This window comes from Neopelma chrysocephalum, unplaced genomic scaffold (assembly GCF_003984885.1).
Source record: "Neopelma chrysocephalum unplaced genomic scaffold, ASM398488v2 Primary Assembly neopelma1_96523, whole genome shotgun sequence".
Classification (NCBI taxonomy): domain Eukaryota; kingdom Metazoa; phylum Chordata; class Aves; order Passeriformes; family Pipridae; genus Neopelma; species Neopelma chrysocephalum.
The window spans coordinates 7,471-29,769 of record NW_020925169.1 but is presented as its reverse complement, the minus strand read 5'-3'; the positions used below and the strand labels follow the sequence as shown (position 1 = coordinate 29,769).

Genomic DNA, 22,299 nt, shown 5'->3' with positions numbered 1-22,299 from the left:
GGCCATCCATCTATGAGAAGGACACTCTAAACAAACCTACGTCCTGAGGACCTCACTGCCATTGTCCAAGCTTGCTTGGCCCCGGCAGATGAACCTTAGGATTAAGGGTGGGCTCAGTTCAGCGCAGGCTGTGTCTCACCTAAAAAATCCATTGCGCAGGCTGGAAAGGTAAAAAGACCTTTCCCCAAATCTTCGTTCGCGAAGATGGGCCATTATATATATATATATATAGTGTCATGAGCCATGCCTCGAGCCTCCAGCCTCTCCCTGGGCCTGCGTAGAGCTTCTGAGTCTGGCCTGGTTCCTCCCTTTCAAGATTGGCAGAGGGGGGGATGGGCCCAATTGCCCATCAGAGATGTAAGGCAAAAGTCAAAAGCCTGCAAACTCCTGGAATGCATAAATCATTAACCATTTCAGTCTCTGACAGTCTGTTGTTGAAATAATATAAAGAATAGCTTTTTCTTTTATATTAAACAGGTTAGTTACTTAACATTTCCTCACTTCCCTCAGTAAAATGAGCTGTTAGAAGTTGAAAGGTGACATTAGTAGTTATTAGTATGTTGTATGTATACACTGCTTTTAATGACAAAATACTTGATAGGTAGTATCCACTTCAGAATCTGGCCAAAGTAATACTTTCTTCTCAAGTTTAAGACTGTCAAAAAAGAAAAAGCAAGCTTTTTTTCCATTTTTCTGTATGCCAGTTCTATGCTGCATGTAAAGGATTATTCAAATGACTTACAGCAAAAACTTCATGTTTACGTATTTTAACAGAGAGTGTTCATATTTGTATGTTTCTTATGCTTCTTGCTTGTCACTGTCTGCAGCTCTTAATAACTTAGCATATGATTGTTATCAGATGGGTGTTCAACCTCTGTTCTTTTTTTCATTATTCTGCATTTTTCTTGATTTTATTTTTTCTTTCTAGTGAGAAACAAGTACTTGTACAAGGTACAAAGTACTAGAAAGTTATCAGTTGCAGTATTGTTCTTATTCTTTGTACCTCCTTGTATGAATGTTGTGAAATTCTTCTCTCTGCTTATGGGTATTTGTATATTTGTAGCATAGAGATTATTTGTTGTGACTATCTCAGGCATTCATACTTTTCAAAATAGTCTTAAGAGCATACTGTAAAGTGCCAGTAAGAGATGACTCTTTGAGATGGCAAAGAGACAGATTTTGTTCTGTGTAATGAAGCAAGACAAATGATTCTGTGGGTGAATCATGCTTCAGCATTTCTAGAATAGATTTTTAGTAAAGTAATATTATCCAACAAATGAAAATTATGTACTGTAATATACAGACACTTGTACTTCTCTTCTGAATCACTTTTGTGCAGAGAAAATTCTGTGTTGCCTAAATACTACTAGTATACACTCACCCTGCCCTTCACTGAGATAGAAGAAATGTAGTGTAACATTGAAATATGTTTAATCTATAAAGTCACTCCAGGTTTAAAGAAGAGCAGCTCTAAATAATTCTAGAATTTCATGGCTGTTCATGTGATAAGTGGAACACGAGGTGGCACTGAAATAAAGTTGTATATAAATGCCTGGATTCCAGAAGTATTGCTTTCATTGTCGGCCATCGTAGGTGAACTCTGACTCCAGACTGGGGAGTGCAAAGCTGAACAGGTAGATACTCCTTAGTTCTCAAATAAATTCTATTGTGTAGGAAATAATGCAAAGAAAACTGTAATGTAAGACTATATAGAAGAGGAATGTAATTTTTTTGTTGCTTAATTTTTTATGTTGGTAAAGGGTGCCAGCTCAGAATCTCATAGCCACAAACATACAAATACTAATTCAGGTTCAAATAGTCTGAACAGGATTGCTGGCATGTCATAGGGTAACTGATGTCACCTGATGAGATCTCTCCTATTTTTGTGTTGATCGGCAATGATGAAATGGTGTTTTGCCTAGGTATTTTACACTTTGTAGGAGCGAGAAGTTGATACGGTGTGATATTTTAACATGAAATCATGGTGGGTTCAGTCTACGGGAACATTAGGCAAATACCCTTTTTGTTTACTTATTACGGCTATCCTATTTTACTCTGCCCGTTCGAATAACAGAAAGAGAAATGGCATACAGAGTGCATGATGAACTGATTGCCATTCTGCTATCAGAATGCTGCTGACTCATCATCTGTACAGTGATCTTAACATTGAAATCCCCTTCTTCTGTACTGATCTGTTTTGCTGATGTCATTCATGTTCCCTCACTATTGATGCTTTAAGCTTGCTCTCATTATGTCTGGTACTCTCACATTTGCATGGTTCTCATTGTATTATTCTAAATTCTAATTTTGTCATCAGTCTTCACAGATGAGAAACAAATTAAGCCAGTTCAGTGCTTTTCAAAATGGCAGCATCAGTATCAGTGGAGTTACAATGATGTGCTTTTATTTTCCTCATTCTGACATGTAGGGATTTATCTACTTCAGTGATAGGGTTTGAGTCTCACAAACAAAAATTATGATATAACCATATAGTAACATCATGTTTGCATAAGTCTTGGTTCCATGAGGCTAAATTCATAGGCACTTCAGATATAATAGGAAAATACTGTGAAGTCTATGGTATTGCAGTTTTTACTTATCTTTTTTTTCTATGTCTTGACCCTACCTTTTCACCTACTACAAACTTTTTATACATTTGTTTTGACTTTCCATCCAGTGAAAGTTTGAGATCTGTACTTAATGTTATTTGAATAAGTGCAGGTAGTGGTTGAGAATAAATGAAAATAAACACATAGTTAGTCAGCCTTTTTATACCTACACAAGAGGAATTTGAAAATGGCAGTTTACAACATTTTTAATTAAAAAAATGAAAACTACAAATACAATTCCTCAGTCAGAGAAAAATGCACATCTTGTTCCCAGCGTAGCATCTGTGTAGACATTTGAAAACCCTAAGTAGCCGGGTAATCTCTTAACAGTGTGGAGGACTTATAACAAAGATTCCTGTCTGTTGTGGAGATAATTAAAATGCCCCGCTGTTTTAATTTCCTGTTAAAAGGGAGACTAGCAAAGGGACATAGAACAGTTCAACTAGTGCAAGATTCAGCAGGCAGTATTATCTCTTTAGAAATTTTTCTTAAGCATATATATTGTTTCTTTGGACAATAAAACCACTTCTACTCCCAAATCCCATGTTTACCTATGTAAAAAAAAAACTTGTTAACTTTTCTGCTTCAACAGTTAGGTTGGTTGACATAAATCAATTCTACTTTGTTCTAACCTATTGCAAATAGTTAATTGCTAGCACAAATAATCTCTCTAACTATGGAAGTTTACATATCTTAAAAATACAAATGTGTAATGAAAAGGAGCCACTTGAATGTGAGTTGCTCATAAGATAATTTTTCATAGTTGTGAATTAATGAGATTTGGCGAAGAGGGTTTCTAGGAAATGTATAGTAACAGAGTGAAAGAACTGAATCTTCAGCCTCTGCACTGTACTATACATCAAGCCTCTGCTTCCTGTCAAAAAGACTCCATGTATGCTTTTGAGCATTGATGGCTATTTCACTTAAAATAGGTGTAATTACTGACTGTCATGTAGTCACTTTCACTGGGGTCAATAATGATGGTAGTTCATTACGCGGTATCTTCAATGTTGCATTGCTATATGCTTTATATATGGCTTTTTTTGGTTGTATATTTGTTACAATCGCTGGAGTACTATCTGCTAGCAAAGGAGATGTGATCTCTTTTCATTCCCATTGAAAAAGTGGAAAATTGACATTAACTTCCAAAGGTCTTAAATAATTATCTGTCAAGTCCTTGCTCTCTCATTTTAAACTCTAGATATGGATCTAGTATTGCACCCTTTTTCACTACTCCACTTGGCTTTTTGAAGAGCCTTATTTTGGCACGTCCTGTTCTGCCTGAGGATTAGTTTTCCTCTTGGATGTGTCAAAATGACTCCTTTGTTGCTCCAGAATGTGGAAAGAGTCTGAAGTGGGATTTTATTGGAGTTTTTTTGTGGAAGTGGTTTTGGTTTAGATTGGGTTTTTGAGTTTGGTTTTTTGTTTTTGGGTTTGGGTTGGGATTTTGGGGGGGATTTTTTTGTTTTTCAATTTTGAGAGGATTTTGTTCTTTTAATTTGATCCTAATCTCAGTCTGACTGGATAGTCTGACTGGTTTATGGTCTACATAATATTTTTTTTCTGTTTAAGTCAGTATTATGACATTAGATGCAATTTTACACACACACACACTCCTTTACCATAATTTCATTTCAATGTTTGTGCAATATGCTTTCTCTATGGACCATCTAGCAACCTTTATTTGTTCTAAGTAATTTGTTTACGCCTGTTTAGCTTGGAAGTGTGAGCCTAAACAGGAAGTTAATGAAAAGTATTGTTACAGATAATTCTGAATAGCTTTTCTGGAGGTTAAAAGTGCACTGGTAAAATTGCTGTGGGGATAAAACTGGTTAGGTGCTCTTTAAACAATAATAGTGCTTTGTTTGGATTTAAGTGTATGATCAAATTTTGAGCAGTTTCATACTTCCTTTTAGAATTTCTTTGGTTTTACTGAAATTGCCATGAATAAGATAAAGATTAGTCAAGGTCTTAGATGGGCTGTTTCCTCCCTCAGTTGTAGCATCATTCATTCTACCAAAGAAACAAGAACATCTGCAACTCAGATTTCCTGGTGTTTTGGAGAGGTAATAATTGTCATGACGTTAGAAAATCTGTTCCAAAAGTATTTTATCATTAAAGTGTTGCCTTTTTTTTCCCCCTTCTTGCTTTCTCTACACGCTTCTCCTCAATAGCATTTATCAACTACATCTAAAGTAAATGAACAAGATAAATCACTCTAACAGATTTTCATCTTAAGTGTGTTTAAAAATGTTGTTTCTAAAGGCAGCCTCACCAGGCAAGTTATTTCCCATTGAATTCTTTTCAATAACAAAAATCTTAGGCCCTCCTTACCAAATAAGTAGCATGTGAATCCATGCCAGAATGCAGAGCAGTGTCAATAAGCTGGAGATGCTATTTCTAAATATTATTTTTTAGATATGAGAAGAGCCTTTCTGACATGAAGTGATAATAAATAAGAAAGAAGATTCAGAAGCAGAAAAAAAAGGCTGAAAGTTGGAGTATAAAATAGAGGCACAATAGCTATAGCTCAATTGAATAACAATTTTCCTTTAGGTAGGAATTACAGATAGATTGCAGCTAAAAATATAGGGAAAGGTTTTCAGGAATTCATAATGCTTTTTGCTTGGAGGAAAAGCAAAGAAAACATTTTCTACTGAGTATGTATCTTGTGTATGTATTTTCAGTAACCGTGTGGAAGCTTGGACTAGGGATGTTCACTTCCTGCTCCGGCAAGAAGGGAGACCCATGGTAAATCTTACAGGTGATAGGAAGCGGGTTAGAGTGATGGAAGCAGATTGGCGGAATACTGATAAAGCAGTAAACTGGATAAAGGAAGAAGCTGTTAACCTTGCTCAACCATTTGTTCTTTACTTGGGACTAAATTTACCACACCCATACCCATCACCCTATGCAGGAGAAAATTTTGGATCCTCTACATTTTTAACATCTCCCTATTGGCTTGAAAAGGTATGTGAAGATGAAATTTCAGTATGAATCTACTAATAACTGTACTTTTTACATACAGTATTTTATTCCTGATTTTTCAAGCCATACCCAGTTTTCATATTTCAGTATACAGTAAGAAAGAGGTGTTAGATTTCTGATTTAAGGCTAAGCAAATAGAAGTGAGAAATTCCTCTCTGTTGTAGGAAAGGGTTTGTAGCAGTAGTCACTGAATCAATAAAGAAGTTTGGAGTTGAATGGCCAGAAATGTAAAAAGAACAAAATTATAGCTGTCAATTATTTTCAGTTAGTGGTCTGAAGTTCATTGTTATGAATATTCTGTATTCTGCTTGTTATAAATGATGTTATAGGTAACCATTTTGTCTGAGTTTTACGGTGAAAGATTGACTTTTCCTGCAGTATGAACCTAGACCATGAAGCAAAATAAGACACAACAGAAGTCTTTCTTTTTTGTTAACTTTTCCTGTACTACTGTAGATTTGCAATGGTTTTAGAGCACAAAAAAAGTCCCATTATGTCTGTATGTGTAAAGCTAACAAGTACCACTCCATTTCAAAGAAGAAATACTTTTTCTTCTGTTTTGTATGGTCTCCAGTTGCCATTATCTGCCATAAAATATGAATGTATTACAACAGATTTCATTGCAGAAAGGCATGAAATATTCTCTGCAGCTGAAGCATTAGAATTAGGTTAGAGAAGACTTTATACCTCAGAAAAACCCTCCATATGCAGTGTGTATAATTTGTGGCCTTCTCTAGTGGAGAACTGCTAAATATCTAGGTGCACCAAAAATACAAATACTTACAAAAAAGATATACAAATGAAGGTTGTATTTCTTTGAATTTCTTTGTAATAGTGAGGGTTGTGGTTCTTTTGGGAATGGTGAAAAGTTTGTGGGGAGAGGAAGAACATGGGGAAAAAACCCTTCATTTACAAAAACAAGATCTAGCTTAGTTATTAAGGAAAACTTGCTCGGTGCTAATTGCTAGGTTAGATGTGTCTTGGGAAGGGGGGGTACCATTTTCAAGTCACAGACAGGTTATAACATCTCTGACAAATTTTTGTGTCATCCTTAATCCAGTTAGAGTACTTAAACTCCGTAGTTTGCTGAGGTCCTTTGCACAACTACATATACATAGTGTGTTGTGTGAACTACATATTACCATTTATTGAACATTAGCAGGTTCTTCTGGGATGTAGCTGTGTTTTGGTCATGAAGAAGCAGTCTTTGAAAATCACAGAGATAATCTCATGAAGAAGTTTGATTGCATAGATGAAGAACTGAATTAAATGTCCTGTTTACTGGGGCTCTAATACAGAACAGGGTATCAACATGCTGTGTTTGTGAAACTCTGTGTTGTTAAGCAGATGGTCCCCTGTATTTTGCACAAGCTGTCACTTTTTCAGGACATCTGGCTTCTTTCCTAGCTATGAATTACTATATACAGACAAAGGAGTTATGACTTTGTGTATCCAGGTTGTAGTTCTGTAGAAAAGAATCATGGATAGAGAGGGACACTTTTTGCTCCCATTATATCTTAAGAAGCTAATAAATACAATTTGAGAAGTCTAAAATGTAACTTTATGTAGCCAAGTACCTTAAGCAGTAGGAAGATGACTGCAGCAGGTGTCTGCATGATTCCTTCTAGCAGCCTATTTTCTGTAGAGCCTAAGGAAACTTAGATTTTGGTGTGTTTGTTTGAGTATTACAAAGCCAGGTTTTATGCCTCTGGGCGCTTTAACTCTTGCAGTCTTACCAACTTGTTTAGCTGTCAGTCTGTTCCTCCAAGTAACAAGTGATAGGATGAGAGGAAATGGCCTCGAATTGCACCAGGGACCATTTAGATTGGATATTAGGAAAAACTTCTTCACCAAAATACTTGGCAAGCACTAGAACAGGCTACCCAAGGTAGTGGTGGATTCACCATCCCTGAAGGGATTTGAAAGACACGTAGATGTGACACTTGGGGACACAGTTTAGGTGGTGGGCTTGGCAGTAGTGGGTTAATGGTTGGGCTTGATGATCTTAGAGGTCTTGTCCAACCTTGATGATTCTATGATTCTATGACTTAATACATCTGCTAGATATTAAGAGAGAATATTGACATTGTGGGAGGTGGAATGTTGTGGGTATTGGAACACACGGCCAAGTATGGATAATGAAGAGCTGCCTGGGGAGCTTGTAGCACAGTGCCTGTCTCTTGAGCCTCTGGTATATCTTTGACCATATGTTAATGTCCTTGTGTTCCAATACCCACAACATGGAATTGATACTCCAAGTAAACAGGAATGTAATGTTTCCAGGGACAACTTTGATCTGATTGCTTTTGTGCTCTATGGAGCCTCTTGGACAGTATCTCAGTTATTTTATCAGGAACCAGTGTTACCCATGTTTGGGGCCAGCCAAGTTGTGGAGCTGTGACTGCAGCCCCAGGAATGTCCTCCACAGACACTGGAGTTGCTGTGCCATAGTCTAGTCCTCAGATCTGTTTGTTAAAGATTTTCAGAGGTAAACAAAGGCAACGGGTGTGGGTTTAGTTTTTAATAAATTTAAGTTTTCCATACTAAGATTACATCTTCTCTGCTTTTGTGGTAATTTGTGCTTTAAGTCTACTATATAGAAATTATTAACTGTTAAATGCAGCACTTACATAAGGGAATGCTTATAAGTATGACAGCCTAGGCTAAATGTATATGTCAAACTTGGAGGCTCTAAATCTAGTCCTGCAGCACACAATATCTGTGAGTATGCCAGTTTGAATATACATATCCATCACTTCTTGAAATTTATTGGCTTCTTAGTTTCACACTGATCTTGCATTTCTTTATAACTAAATGGATTGACATGTGTAGAAACAAGTAGAAAAGTATTAGAAAATTGGATTAATATAGTAAATTCTTTTTGTCAAGATATCAAGAGTTGTCATCACTGTCCTGGAGACTTTCCCAGACTGCACGAATTTCCGTGTTGTCCCGCATAACACCCAATCTTTTTGTTACATGAGATTTATAGTTGTCATACAGTATATGAAGACGCTATGCCAATACTTCTGTACTTACTAGGGAGTACAGTTCTAGAAGACTGTTCTGTGCTGTCTCTCTTAAAATAATACAACAGCTGGTAAAGCACACATTTCTGGCTCCTAGCCTTAGTTTCTAGATGATTTTTTAAAATTACTTGCTACCTGTGGAAGCTGCGGGGAAGTACAGACAAGGTAGCAGCACCACGTAACAGATAAGCAGGTGGTGTTTCCTGGACCGTAAACTGAGAACTGTGCATTTATGTGAAAAGGTTTTTAATTAAATCTGTGTTAAAAAAATGTGTTTTATTCAGTTGCTAAAGTGATGGTTATTTCCTCTTATTTTTAGGTAACCTATGAAGCTATTAAAATACCCAAGTGGTCTTCTCTCTCTGAGATGCATCCAGTAGACTATTACTCATCGTACACCAAGAATTGCACAGGAGAGTTTACAGAGGAAGAAGTGAAAAATATTAGAGCATTTTATTATGCTATGTGTGCAGAAACAGATGCCATGCTGGGTAGGTAATATTTCATTATACAGTTTTCTAGTTTTGCTTTTTCAAGGAAAATGCTGATAGGGCTGATCTTTGGGAAAAATAGAAAACAAACCACCTCAATTCAGACCTGGGAGTAAGTCATGTGGATGTTGCTTAATCAGTCTATATGACAAATAATGGGATAGCTTATAAGGTTCTTGCAAGGTGAATTCAGTGCACTCTGAAAAGTAATCACAACCACAAGTCAGAGGCTCTGTTGAAAACCAGCAGCAAAACATTGCATGATCCATGTACAAGAGGAACTAAATGCTCTTTGATTAAATGCTAACTGAAATAATGGAAATATTTTTGTGGAGGAGACAGGCTGACAAAGCAGAGCTGGAAGGAAAGATAATTTTAGTGCATAAGTAGTTCTTCTTAGAGATTGATTTCAAATGCGTAGACTGGATAACAGCTGTTACACATAGACTAAACAATAAGGTTACATTTGGAGTGTCCCTTAGCAACATATTATTGACAGTTAAGAAATAATTCATTGGACTTTCAGAATTCTTCCTAGTTTGCTGTAAGGTCTACATATACAAAAATGACAATGCAAATTGGTCTTAATTTATTTTATTTCTGAATTTGAAAAGTGACCATGAATGAACAAGAATTTGCTTGCCTACTAGTATGAAATGCATGAATAAATAAGCTGATCTTTTAGACATGTTAGGCTGATAAATTGAATTAAAAGACACAGTATTGCTCTTCCTCGTTTTATGAATGAAAAGAGATCAGTGGAAGCCTGACCGTTTTAGGGAATGAAGGTATTGCAAGCTGGGGTGTTCATGTTGTAATGTATTTTGACCAGTTTTTTTAAGAAAGAATCATTCTAGTGTTTTAATATTTAAGATGCATAAGTGCTTTGCTTAATTACCGACTTCATTGATCTTTGCCCTGTCTTTGTTGCACAAATGTATATGCAAAAGGAGAGGAGTGTATATCATATCTCCATTGCACAAATATATGAGCAAAAAGAGAGGAGATTTCAGCCCTCTGACTGGGAGGATTCATAGAGGTTTGCATGCTGCTTTGCAGCTACAGAAGTTGGAAGAAGTATTTTCAATGTATCCTTTTCTGTACCTTTTTGTTGTTGCAGGTGAGATTATTTCAGCTCTGGGGGATACAGGGCTTCTTAGAAAAACAGTCGTTATATTCACTGCAGACCATGGAGAACTTGCTATGGAACATCGTCAGTTCTACAAAATGAGCATGTATGAAGGAAGTTCCCATGTTCCTCTTTTAGTTATGGGACCAGGTGTAAAAGAACAGCAGGAAATACCAAATGTAGTATCTCTTGTGGATATATATCCTACTATGCTTGGTGAGTTAAGTAATTTCAAATGAAATTTTTTTCCCCAGTTACCATTATTATGCATTTGTATTATAGTCAGAATTATGCCTCCTCAGATGCATTTTAGATATGTATAATCCTTGCTAGCCTTCATACCTAACAGTTTACTATAGAAACTACAGTGTAAATGCATCCAGGGATGAGATTAAACCTGAAAGGATGGCAGGTTCATTAGCTTATCAAAGGAATGTCTTTTATGAAGAGCGTGTGGAAGAACAATAGACTTTGTATAAGAAATATACAATTGATCTGGGCAAGGAAATAAGATATAATAATGGATATCCATTCTTACCTTATTAGATATGAAAGTATTTAGTATGGGACAAAGACTCAAATAAAAAGAACTGACATTAAATTACTTGGATGGAAATTACTTTTAAGAATGAAGTTTTAAACAGTTGTCTGTGATAACTCATGCAAGAGATGACTCTCATTGAAACTAAACATCAGGTGAAGTTGCCGTTTGAGACTTTATCTGTGATCTTTTAGGCTACCAATCAGAAAAGCGTTTTTTTCAAGCCAGTCTGCAAAGCTTTCTCTCTAAGATGTGTCATGTGCACACTGCAGTTGGCTGAGAGAACGTGGGGCAGTAGATAAAACTGTACTTCTAGCAGTGAATGTCAGGAAAAAATCCTGTTATCCAGTTGAAAATAGGATATAAAATCTGAGTGGCTTTTTCTTTCAAATTTGGTATCAAATCCTCTGAAGAATCCTTAGGGTTCTCCTTCAAGAACAAGGACTGGTTTGATGAAAACAATCAAGAGATCAAGGCATTGTTGAGGAAGAAGAGAACTGCTCACCAAGCACACCTTGCTCAGCCATCTTGTTATGTAAGAAAAGCAGCCTTTTGTCTTGCATGCAGCAAGCTCCAACAGAAACTTCGTGACATCCAGAACAAGTGGTGGATCAGTCTAGCTGAAAAAACTCAATTATGTGCTGATACGGGTGATTACAGAGGATTCTATGAGGCCTTGAAAAAGCATACAGGCCTACATACCAGGTCCAAAGCCCTCTACTCAGCGCAGATGGTCAGGTGCTTCTGACAGATAAATCCTCCATTCTGAATCGTTGGTCTGAACACTTTCAGACTCTTTTCAGTATTAGCCATGTAGTTCAAGACTCAGCAATTCAGTGCATTACACAGCAACCGGTGAAGAATGAATTGGATATTCGCCCTACTATGGGAGAAACTCTTAAGGCCATACAGCAGGTGAAAACTGGCAAGACAGCTGGGGTTGAAGCCTGGAAGCATGGGGGCCAAGCACTCCATGCTAAATTTCACGAGTTTGTGGTGCGCTGTTGGGAACTAGACGAACTACCATAAGACCTTCGTGATGCAGTCATCATCACCTTGTATAAGAAGAAAGGAGTTAAATCAGACTGTTCAAATTACTGTGGTATTACTCTGCTCTCCATTGCTGGCAAAATCCTTGCAAGAATACTTTTGAACAGACTAATACCCGCTATAGCACAAGGAATTCTGCCTGAAAGCCAATATGGTTTCAGAGCCAACAGGAGTATCACAGACATGGTATTTGTTCTCAGACAACTGCAAGAGAAGTGTAGGGAACAGAATAAAGGACTCTATGTAACCTTTCTTGATCTCACCAAGGCTTTCGATACTGTGAGCAGAAAAGGTCTATGGCAGATTTTGGAATGTTTAGGTTGATGCCTTAAGCCCATAATGATTTTCTTATTTTTCTACCTTACAAGTTTTATAGGTAATAGAAGTAGATTTTAGAAATAAACCCCTTTCTCCCTCCTCCCCGTAGTATCCCTTAGTTTATATTCCTCAATCCTTTCACCCCATTCCATACTCCCTATATCACCCTATCCCCATATCTAGTAGAAAATATTTAGTCTTTAGTCAAGCCAGGCCTGTCTTGTTTGGAGAACGCTTGTATCTTGGCCTAAACCGCAGGACAGAGTCAAAGAACTGGGTCACTGCTCTCTGTACCCCGAAGAAGATGAAGATGATGAAGGGGGGGTCCCAAAAAGCACCCCAGACCCAATTCCGAGAGGCGGGCCACGGGGTGGACCAGGCCAAAAGTTATAGGGTGGACACACTTAGGATTGGCCAAATATTGTTATAAATGTAACATCCCGGGCACAGCCCGGCGCGCGTCGTAACATCTATTGCCTTGGCATAATTAAACCCTTTCTTATCTCACCCCAGCTTACGGCTCCTGAATTTTTTCGTAGCACCAGCTCAGCAGGCATCAAGGTTGTCCCCCCAAGTTCCTTAAAATGATCATCTTACTTCATGAGGATCAGTGCAGCCAAGTCAGATATGGCGATGCACTTTCTGAGCCCTTTCTAATAACCAGTGGTGTGAAACAAGGCTGCGTTCTCGCACCAACCCTATTCACAATCTTTTTCAGCATGATGCTCCAAAGGGCTACGGCAGACCTCAATGATGAAGATGTATCTACATTCGATATCATACCAATGGAAGCCTTTTCAACCTAAGGCGACTGAAGGCCCACACTAAGCCCTTAAATCATCTTGTCTGGGAGCTGCTTTACGCTGCTACTGCTGCCCTCGTTGCCCACAGAGAAGTAGCTCTGCAGCGTTTTAACATCCTGCTTTTCAGATGCTGCTGAGCTTTTTGGGCTGGAAGTCAGCTTAAAGAAGACAGATGTTTTCTGTCAACCTGCACCTCAGGAAGTCTTCCATCATCCCCATATCACCATTGACCAATCAGAACTCAAATCAGTCCAGTAGTTAAATTACCTAGGCAGCCTCATCTCCTTGGTCGGTAGGATCAGCAGAGTGATAGACAACAGGTTAGCAAAGGCATATAGAGCTTTTGGAAAACTCCATAAAAGAGTTTGGTGAAATAAACACTTGAAGAAGAGCACAAAGATCAGTGTTTACAGAGCCATTGTACTGTCTACTCTTTTATATGGGTCCGAATCATGGGTCATTTACCACCACCACCTGCAACTCCTAGAACGCTTCCATCAACGCTGTCTCCGTACAATCCTGAACATCCACTGGTCAGATTATGTGACTAATACATCTGTTCTAGAACAAGCAGCAGTCACAAGTATTGAGACCATGTTGCTGAGAACACAGCTGCGTTGGGCAGGACACATCTCAAGGATGAAGGACCATCGCCTCCCTAAGATCCTGCTTTATGGTGAACTTGCCACTGGCTGGCGCAAGAAAGGAGCCCCAAAGAGGAGATACAAAGACTTCCTGAAACAACATCTCAGCCTTGGCCATATTGACCTTCATCACTGGTCTACTCTGGCCTCAAATCAGGAGGCCTGGAGTCACACTATCTATAATGCTGCTGCTTCTTTTGAGAACACACACAGGATCACTCTCAAGGAGAAAAGACAACGCAGAAAGAATCGTGTATTGCCAATATTCTTTCCACTGTACCTTTTGCAACCGGACTTGTCTATCTCGCATTGGCCTCTTTAGCCACCAGCGCGCTTGTAACAAATGTGGGTAGAGCCCTTCCCAAATCTTCGTTCGCGAAGCCTAGCCATCATGATGATGAAGTTATGGTATCATATGTAGAGTTAAAAATCTCTTTTTTTTCTTCTTTGAAGAATGAAATAATTGGCCAAGTGGTTTAACATCCTTCTATCTTTTCCTCCTATTTCCCCTCTCTCTCCCTCCCCCCCCAGAACTCTGTGTGTATAATCCTTTCCTTCTTTTCTGGCAGTTCCCCTTTTCTGTAAACTGAATGTCAAAAAGGCATATATGTTGAGGTGACTGAAAACGTGAAGAACCACCTCTGTGGTCTATTATGTCCTCAGTTTGTATGCTACTGCTGGCTAATGAGGAAACAGATTTCAATCCTATTTTTGTGATAAATATAATCCCTTTGCTTTGCGTCATCTAAAGGAAATAATCTCTCTTAAGACACCATCCAAATGCTTTGCTCAAGACTTCCTCCTTTACTGGCTTTGTGAATAGGCACAGATGTTTTGATTCTAGCAGAATCTGTGATACCTGTAATTCAGACGGAAGTGCAACAGCTCTTGCATTTTTTAACAGGATGTAACATAACATTTCCTCCACGCAACACCGGGTTTGTTGGTCTGTATGAAAGTACCTTTGGCTTTCTATTGGAAAAGCAGGAACTGCTGAAGGTACCGGGAGCATTCTTTGCACATGCAGTTACTTCCACTAATAGCATTACTGGTTTAGGATAACAGAAGAGCCTATATCCCTTTTTCATTTGTTGAAATGTAGTATGTATTTGTTCAAGGTTTTTGCCCACGCATTGGAAACTGCTGGGTTTACACATTACAGGTCTTTCTAGCACTTAGTCAGATGCTGGCTGGACAGAGGACGAAAAGGAAGATGTGTGCTGATAAAGGAAGTCACCTATGGGCAATTTGTATGCACAGAGTATTGCCATTTGGCATAGAACTGAAGATTAAATACTACCACCGTGCTCTGTGAAATGGAAGATGTTGAATTTTGAATGTCTATAGACAATATTCAGTGTGGTAATTAAAAAATTACTGTCATACCTGTTTTTTAGGTGAAGTTTAGGTGACATGGTTGGGATTCTCAGTTATGTTTTTCAGAATGTCTTTGACAAACCTTTGCAGCATTTTAATATTGACCTGATCTTTGGGACCTAGAGACACTTGTGATATAAGTTGATGCTGAGGATCCTATGGATATTACAGCATCTTCTGAGAGTCATCTAGTGGGTTATGGAGTCACCAGTGTTTTCCATACATGCACTGTCTTGATACTACCTCTGATACCATCTTTATCTCCAGTCCTGCAAGAGAAGCAAGTCCCCCTGCTTCTCAATTTCCCCACCAATTACAGATGATAACCATAACAACCACCTTTGAAAAGCATTTCAATATTCACTGCTGAAGAATGCTACATAGCAGCTTAGCACTGTTATTGTTAAAGGAATGAATGCTACACCATGTTGAATGTGGAGCTTTTGGGGTCTTTTCATACTGTGATATTCTTTTTGTCCTGCCTGGTCCAGTCAAAGTGGAAGAGAAATGTTTACAACCATGATGAGAAAATAAAAAAGCACCACCCACCAAAGGAGGTTATTGTGATTTCTTTTCGCAAACTTCTGTTAGACATAGATGATAGTGAATTTGATCAAGATGGTGGGCAGCTTGCCTTGGGAAGTTCCCTAAAGTTTCTTCATTGTGTATTTTGGGCTTTCTTTGTTCTACAAGAATAATAATTAGGAATGTACATTTTATTATAAAAATAAAATGTTCAGACACCTGTAGCATTGTGTTAGGCTTATTTTAATCATGGAAACTGCAATAGCATTTTGGTTTTGTATATCTTTCCTTAGATATAGCAAGCATTCCTGTCCCACAGAACCTCAGTGGATATTCTCTTATACCGCTGCTATGTAAAAAGACTGAAAGTGAAGTGTCACCAAGAGGACCTCGGCCCTCTTGGGTGCTGAGTGAGTTCCATGGGTGCAATGTGAATTCTTCTGTGTATATGCTGCGAACTGGCAAATGGAAATATATTGTGTACTCGGATGGCTGTTCAGTACTGCCACAACTATTTGGTATGTTACAACTTTTATGTCCTGACTAACTCATTAATTTAATTAAATGCAGTCTTAACTGGCTTTTTGTTTGTTCCAGATCTCACTGCCGATCCAGATGAGCTAATGAATGTTGCCATAAAATTCCCACTAATTGTACATTCCTTGGACAAAATACTCCGTTCTGTAGTAAACTATCCAAAGGTTTCTTCTTCTGTTCAGGAGTATAACAAACGACAGTTTATCAGTTGGAAACAAAGTTTGGGTCAGAATTACTCAAGTGTTATTGCAAACCTTAGGTGGCATCAAGACTGGCTAAAGGAGCAAAAAAAATATGAGAATGCAATTGACGAATGGCTTGGGGAGTAGACGGAAACAACCTGGATTTAATATGACTGCGGGTATGAAAACATTATGCATTTGTAATATTATATTGTATTTCAAGTATTAGAATCATTGTCTTATATAAGCTATTGAAAGTAAAGATTCCCAAACAGTTACTGCTTTGTGTTAGGGAGCCAAGAGCATTTTATATAATGCCAGCATAACAAAACTAGTGTTTTACATGTTATTGTTCTGTAACACTTAAATGTACACAGGAAGGATAATGTGTAAATACTAATTGAGTGTATGGAATATTTAGCTGATTACAAAAATACAGAGTATTAAGCATTAAAACTCAATAGGAATTTCCATTTATAAGGACGGAGTAAAGATTATAAAATCTAGTGAAGTAAGCTACCAGTTACAGTGGAATTTGTCGGATTGATTATAGGTCCACATTAAACACACATTCATCCACTTAAGAGAAGCTATAGCAGTTAAAATATAATCAAAAAGTTAATAACGAGTACTGGTCTGAACATAGATGCAGTTTATTCAAGTACTTAACTGTGTCAGCATTCCTGTATCATATACATGACTCACTCTCCATCTTTTCAACATCTAACTGCTAACCTCTTGCTTTTACATCTGGTACTTACCACTCCCTGCTTGTTTAAAATTTCATAATGTGCATAGGCTCCTAATTGCACATGTGGAGGGGAATCTGATCTCTGGTCACAGTTGGAAAATAACCAAACTCAAAAATCCTCTGACCAAACCTGTGAGTGTTGTGGACGCCGGGAAAAGTATCACACGATCCCAGTATTGATCATGACTAATCCAACTTTATTGCTGTAAGCTTCGTGCTTATAAAGGTTAATAATTAGCCTCATACATATTCCAAGCATAGGCTCATCATTGGCTTCTAATTACCTAAGGCATATTTATGCAAATGCTGCTTCTTTCTCATGGCTATGGTTACATATTTGTTACTTAGCTACTTTCACTGTTTTTCCCATCCTGTTGTTTTATTCTTTCTATCACGTATGCAGTTTCTTAGACAATACAGCTTCACATCAAACAATGCAGGTTCACAAACACAGTGACCTTCTGATAGTTTCTCTGCTTTAGCGTGAGACCAGAGCTATAGAATCTTTCCTCTTTCTATTAACCAGGTTTCTACAATATTTACCACATGTGAGTAGAGTAGTTCTTTGAAAGGTGATAGTGTGATTTGCATAGCATAAGATGAAAACTGCATCTCTGTTATGCAGTTAGATTTTGCAAATAAATGCTTGTTAGGATCCAATTATTAAAAGATGCCTCTGCCTGAATTAAGATGCAAATGAGACCATGTACCAAAGTCAATAGTATGGTTTTATTTAGCAATAAATATGAGGTAGAGAGAGATAGAAATAGAAAGAGAGAGAGAGAGAAAGAGAGAGACAGATTAAGTAGAAAGATAAAGATAAAAATATCATCACCACATGGATTCTAACAGGGTCCCGCTGGTCCTTCTGGTCTTCTTGGTGATGATGGTCCCAATGTCGTGCTTTTTGGGTACTGCTTTTATGCAGTCCAAGTCCCGGATATTCACAGGGAGTCTCAGATGTTCCCACAACTTGGGATGGCATGAGTGTAAGCAGTTGTTTTCTTTCTCACAGCGTGCACAGTGGAATTTTGTCCAGTGTGCTAATTTCAAACCTTTACCTTCATTTATGTCTATAATTAATGCTTCCTTTCTCACCGTTTTGCACAGTGGGAATCTTTGTTCAAGTAGGTTACCCAGATCTGTCTTACCAGACCTGGTTCCTGTTGTTGCCATCTGCTCTTATCACAAGTTCCTGTAGTGGTGGCTTATCTTATGGAAATTTCCTTCTTTGACAGTGTTTTGAAACAATTCATGGCATTCTTTAAGTCCTGTCAATGCTTTAATGTGCATCAATGAGTGGAGAACTGAAACCTAAAATATAAACAGAGAAGGCAGAATTGAAGCTTACAGGAAGAGTTAACATAAAAATACTTTTTCACATTTTTCCAGGGATGTGATGAAAAACCAAAGTAGTTTTGGAAAGGTAGGATTTAGATAGTAACTCTTCTGCTTAAGGAGAAATATAATTATAGCAGCACTTAAGTTTGCTTATTCTTGATCACAGTGCTTGCTACTATAGTACCAATTCAGAATGACATTATACTTAATACAAAAATCCTTTTTTAAATCTGTAATTAAATACCTAGGAGTAGCAGTAAGCCAGTAAGCCTAAACATAAAAAAGACACATATTTTCTGATGGCTAAGCACTCCACGAGCATTCCATAAACAACTTACCACACTGGAATTAGGTATATACTGATGAGGGTTTTAACTATTTTCTGCTTTTGTGTCCACAGAACATTACTGCTAACCTTATACAACTTGCTGCTATGGCAGAATTTTATTTTTTTATTATATATTGTAGGCAAGGAGCAAACTAATAGTTAAAAAAGCCTTCAAACTCTGTAGCACATGCCATGATAAATCTGGTTGAGTTCAGATAGGGATGAAATTACTTAAAATAAATGGGCTGCATACTTTGAGAAAGTATTTATGTCCATATGAATGTTTGTTCAAAAGGGAGAAGAATAAAGAAATTGATCACTTTCCAGAGATCTGAACAAAATGCAGTACATTGTACAGAATACAGTAAAATAAAATTATGGTGAACTGGATGTATTTTGGGTGTTCTTTTTTTAATGCCTGAATGTTTAAAAAATTATTAGGGGAAATTGTATTTTGTCACTTCTGTGGACAGTGCTTTCTTTGAAGACATGAACTTTTAAGATGCACTAACGTTAGGTGTGGTAGTTTGGCCTAGACCTTCCTTGGTGACCAGCTTGTAACCAAGGAAGTGCCCAGATTTACCCGGTATTCCCTACGATTTTTACGTAAGCTGGGGTATAAGAAGAAGGGAGGAAAGACCTTCGCTCTCTTTCCTTCTGGCGGCTTTGGAGGTGCAGATTTCCCTGTTGTTGAGTCTGTCAGCTTGGAGAGTGAGGCCTGGTAAGGCCTTGTCGACCTTGGGAGGCAGAGGCTGCCGGCAGTCACCCCAGCGTGACTCTCCATTGACCCAAGGAAAGTAGTAAGATATTTTTTTGCTAATTCTTTTAGTTGATAGACCTTGGGCTACTGATCGGGTTAATATATATATATATTATTTTGGGTTTTTTTGTTCTTCCCTTCCCCTTTCCCTTTTCCCTGTGAAATTGTATATATATTTCAACTGTACATAACTGTAAATATAAGTGGAAATATATTTATATATATTGCTTTGTCTCTCTCTCGTTTTCGGTTCTTTTGGGTTTTTTTTCCCCTCTTCTCCCTTGGTTTGGGGTGGGGGGGACTCCTTGTGGTAAGGTTTGGAGACTTGGCAGGGAGCCAAGTGCCATTTTGAGATACTCTCTGAAATGGAAGAAAAATTGGAAAAAAGACCTTCTTGCAACTACATCTTGTGTCACAGACTATCTAAAGAAGCCCAGTGCATGTGGGCAGGCTTCCAGACTGCAGGAAACACTGGAGCTACCATGTCAGGAAGTAGGGATGCTTGTTTGCAAGGTGGTACTGTGGTGTGTGAGTCAACAAGCAGCAGATTGTGATCAGGCACTCAGTATCCCTACATTAGTACTTCTTGTATATAGTCTTCTTAAAATGCTTGTTTTAAAAGAAAATGTTGACTTGTTAAAAGAAAAACTTTGACTTTTGCAAGTTATTTGTTATTTATGTGTGAACCTTTGTTCTGAAGAGCAAGAGAGAGAAAGGAAAAGCCCCTTACCACCTTCTTGTATCTGTTTGCAATAAATAATATGCCTGTGTTGGTTTAGAACTGAACTAATTTAAGTGTAAAACAGATTGATTTAACAGTACAGTTTTATTCAGTTACTGTGTTAGTTATGCTTATGCATCTGCATTATTGTAACATTAATCAAATGAGGTGTGCAGCAGGCAAGGCTGGCCAGCTAACAAAGGAAAAAAATCTGTTTTTCAAACATGCCAAGTGAGTTATGCAGCATTAACACTGAAGAGAGACTGTGGAGTGAAAGACTGTGGCTGGAATGCCAACAGGTTCAAACTTATTGATTAGATGTATTCAGATCAACGCAGCCTTCTGAGACATACCTGAGGCTACCAAGAGCATTGGCCTGGTCAGCTTCTGCTGAGAGAGGTACCATTGTTCTGACGAACAAAAATGTATTTTTGTAAATACAAGGTCCTTGTGGTCACTAAAGACGTAAGAGACTGCCACTGTTAATTTGCCAAGAAATCATGTAAAAATAACACTCTGCTGCCTTTGTCAGGATAACTAGCTTAGCTGTTAAAAAAAAAAAAAAAATGGGTGAAATCCAGACTTTGAATGCACTTGGGCAATGGCCTATCTGATCTACTTTAATGTGGAAATAGAGTCTAGACAAAATTACTGTAAGTTAAGTTCAAAACTGGCTAAAATCAAGCTCAGTTGTAGATTCCAAAAATCAAAAAGTGGGAAGGCTGATAAATAATGTCTGCAAGAATTTTATGTAGTTCTGTTTTTTACTTCTTTAGTAAGTCTTTTACTTTTTTAGTACTTTGAATGCAGGAGTAGGCACCTTTTTCTTATTAAACATGAGCAAATGCACCTGGGGAGAGCTATCAACACTTCTGAAAATAGGGTAAAATTCAAAGTAGTCTTGATTAGCTGGATAAAATGATCTGAAATCAATAGGGTCAAATTCATCATGGCTTAGTTAAAGGTCAAAATAAAATGGAAATGGAAAAATACTAAAATTGTGAACAACAAAATGCCTACATTTCAGTTTTGCAGAACAAAAAGCCTCCCATGCCTGGACATTTGAGAGAAACAGAAGCGTAATATGTTTAGCATATTATGTTCAACAGTGATGTTCCTGGACGGGAGGTCGTGTGGCTGCTGCCCTCATGGCATGCAGGAGCAGGGACAGCCCCAGGGCCTGGGCCAAATGGGAGAAGCTGCAGCAGTGCCAGGGGTGTGGATACTTAATTTTGCCACCCATTTCCATGGACTTTGCTTGGCATGATGGAAGACTCTTCTTTCCCCAAGTGGTTTCTCCAGGATGGGTGAAGGGCATGTTCATCACATGAAACCTCATGGCTTGGTTGCTTCTCTCTGCACTGCAACCAAGAGAAAAGCATGTGTGTGTGGAAACCTTTTGCTGAAATCCTGATCTGAAATGTTCCTGTGGGCCTAGCTGGATTGTAGCACCCTAACATCAACTCTGATTATTAAACAAATCTTATCAAAAGATTAATTTTAGATGGATGAGGCATTTTGTACTGGAAAAAAATTACTTTTGACTTTATACAATTAAATACTACTCATGGCTAAATAGTCTTTGGACTGTTTTGCTATTGTCAGATCATTTTTCAAAATACAATGCTTACAAAATGCATAATTTGTCATTTTATCCTGGAAAAGTCTTCACCCACCACTTTTCCAGCAAGCTTTGCTATTTATCAGATCAGAACTGTGGGATGGAGCACAGTGGTTCCCATTCTCATTTTTTCTAGTATGCAGCTGATGGTGACTGAGACAGCGATGGTTTGGTAAAGGCATCCACTGCAAGCTGGAAGTATCTTGCAAAGGAGTTCAGAGGATGGAAAAAGTGACCTGGCAATGCAGCCTGGACATGGGAGTGATTTATGGCGCTGGCTAGCAATGCTGCTGCTTTGCAGCTGATGGTGACTGAGACAGCGATGGTTTGGTAAAGGCATCCACTGTGAGCTGGAAGTATCTTGCAAAGGAGTTCAGAGGATGGAAAAAGTGACCTGGCAATGCAGCCTGGACATGGGAGTGATTTATGGCGCTAGCTAGCAATGCTGCTGTTCCTGAGTCTGTGCCCCTATTGCAACTTCTTCTTCAGTGAGGAGACTGTGGTAGCTGTGGCAGGATTCAAATTGTGTGAACAATTTCTATTGCATTTCTGTA

At 38.2% G+C, this 22,299-nt stretch overlaps 1 protein-coding gene and 1 long non-coding RNA gene across 5 annotated transcripts in view; both read left to right on the top strand.

The window, feature by feature from the left end:
- ARSK (arylsulfatase family member K) overlaps positions 1-22,299 on the top strand; it is a 39,453-nt gene that overhangs the window by 10,010 nt on the left and 7,144 nt on the right. For 2 of the 4 annotated variants that reach the window (XM_027708777.1, XM_027708779.1), the window contains exons 4-8: positions 5,297-5,579; positions 8,946-9,117; positions 10,238-10,462; positions 15,798-16,022; positions 16,102-16,797. In XM_027708777.1, the coding sequence (XP_027564578.1) occupies positions 5,297-5,579; positions 8,946-9,117; positions 10,238-10,462; positions 15,798-16,022; positions 16,102-16,370 (1,174 nt within the window). In that variant the 3' untranslated portion in view covers positions 16,371-16,797. Of the gene's footprint in view, positions 1-5,296; positions 5,580-8,945; positions 9,118-10,237; positions 10,463-15,797; positions 16,024-16,101; positions 16,810-22,299 lie in introns of those variants that run through there. The other 2 variants (XR_003538402.1, XM_027708780.1) reach the window with 2 other exon arrangements.
- On the top strand, positions 17,528-20,690 carry LOC113981401. Its single transcript, XR_003538403.1, has 2 exons — positions 17,528-19,165; positions 19,736-20,690. It is a non-coding gene; the product is annotated as an uncharacterized LOC113981401 (long non-coding RNA).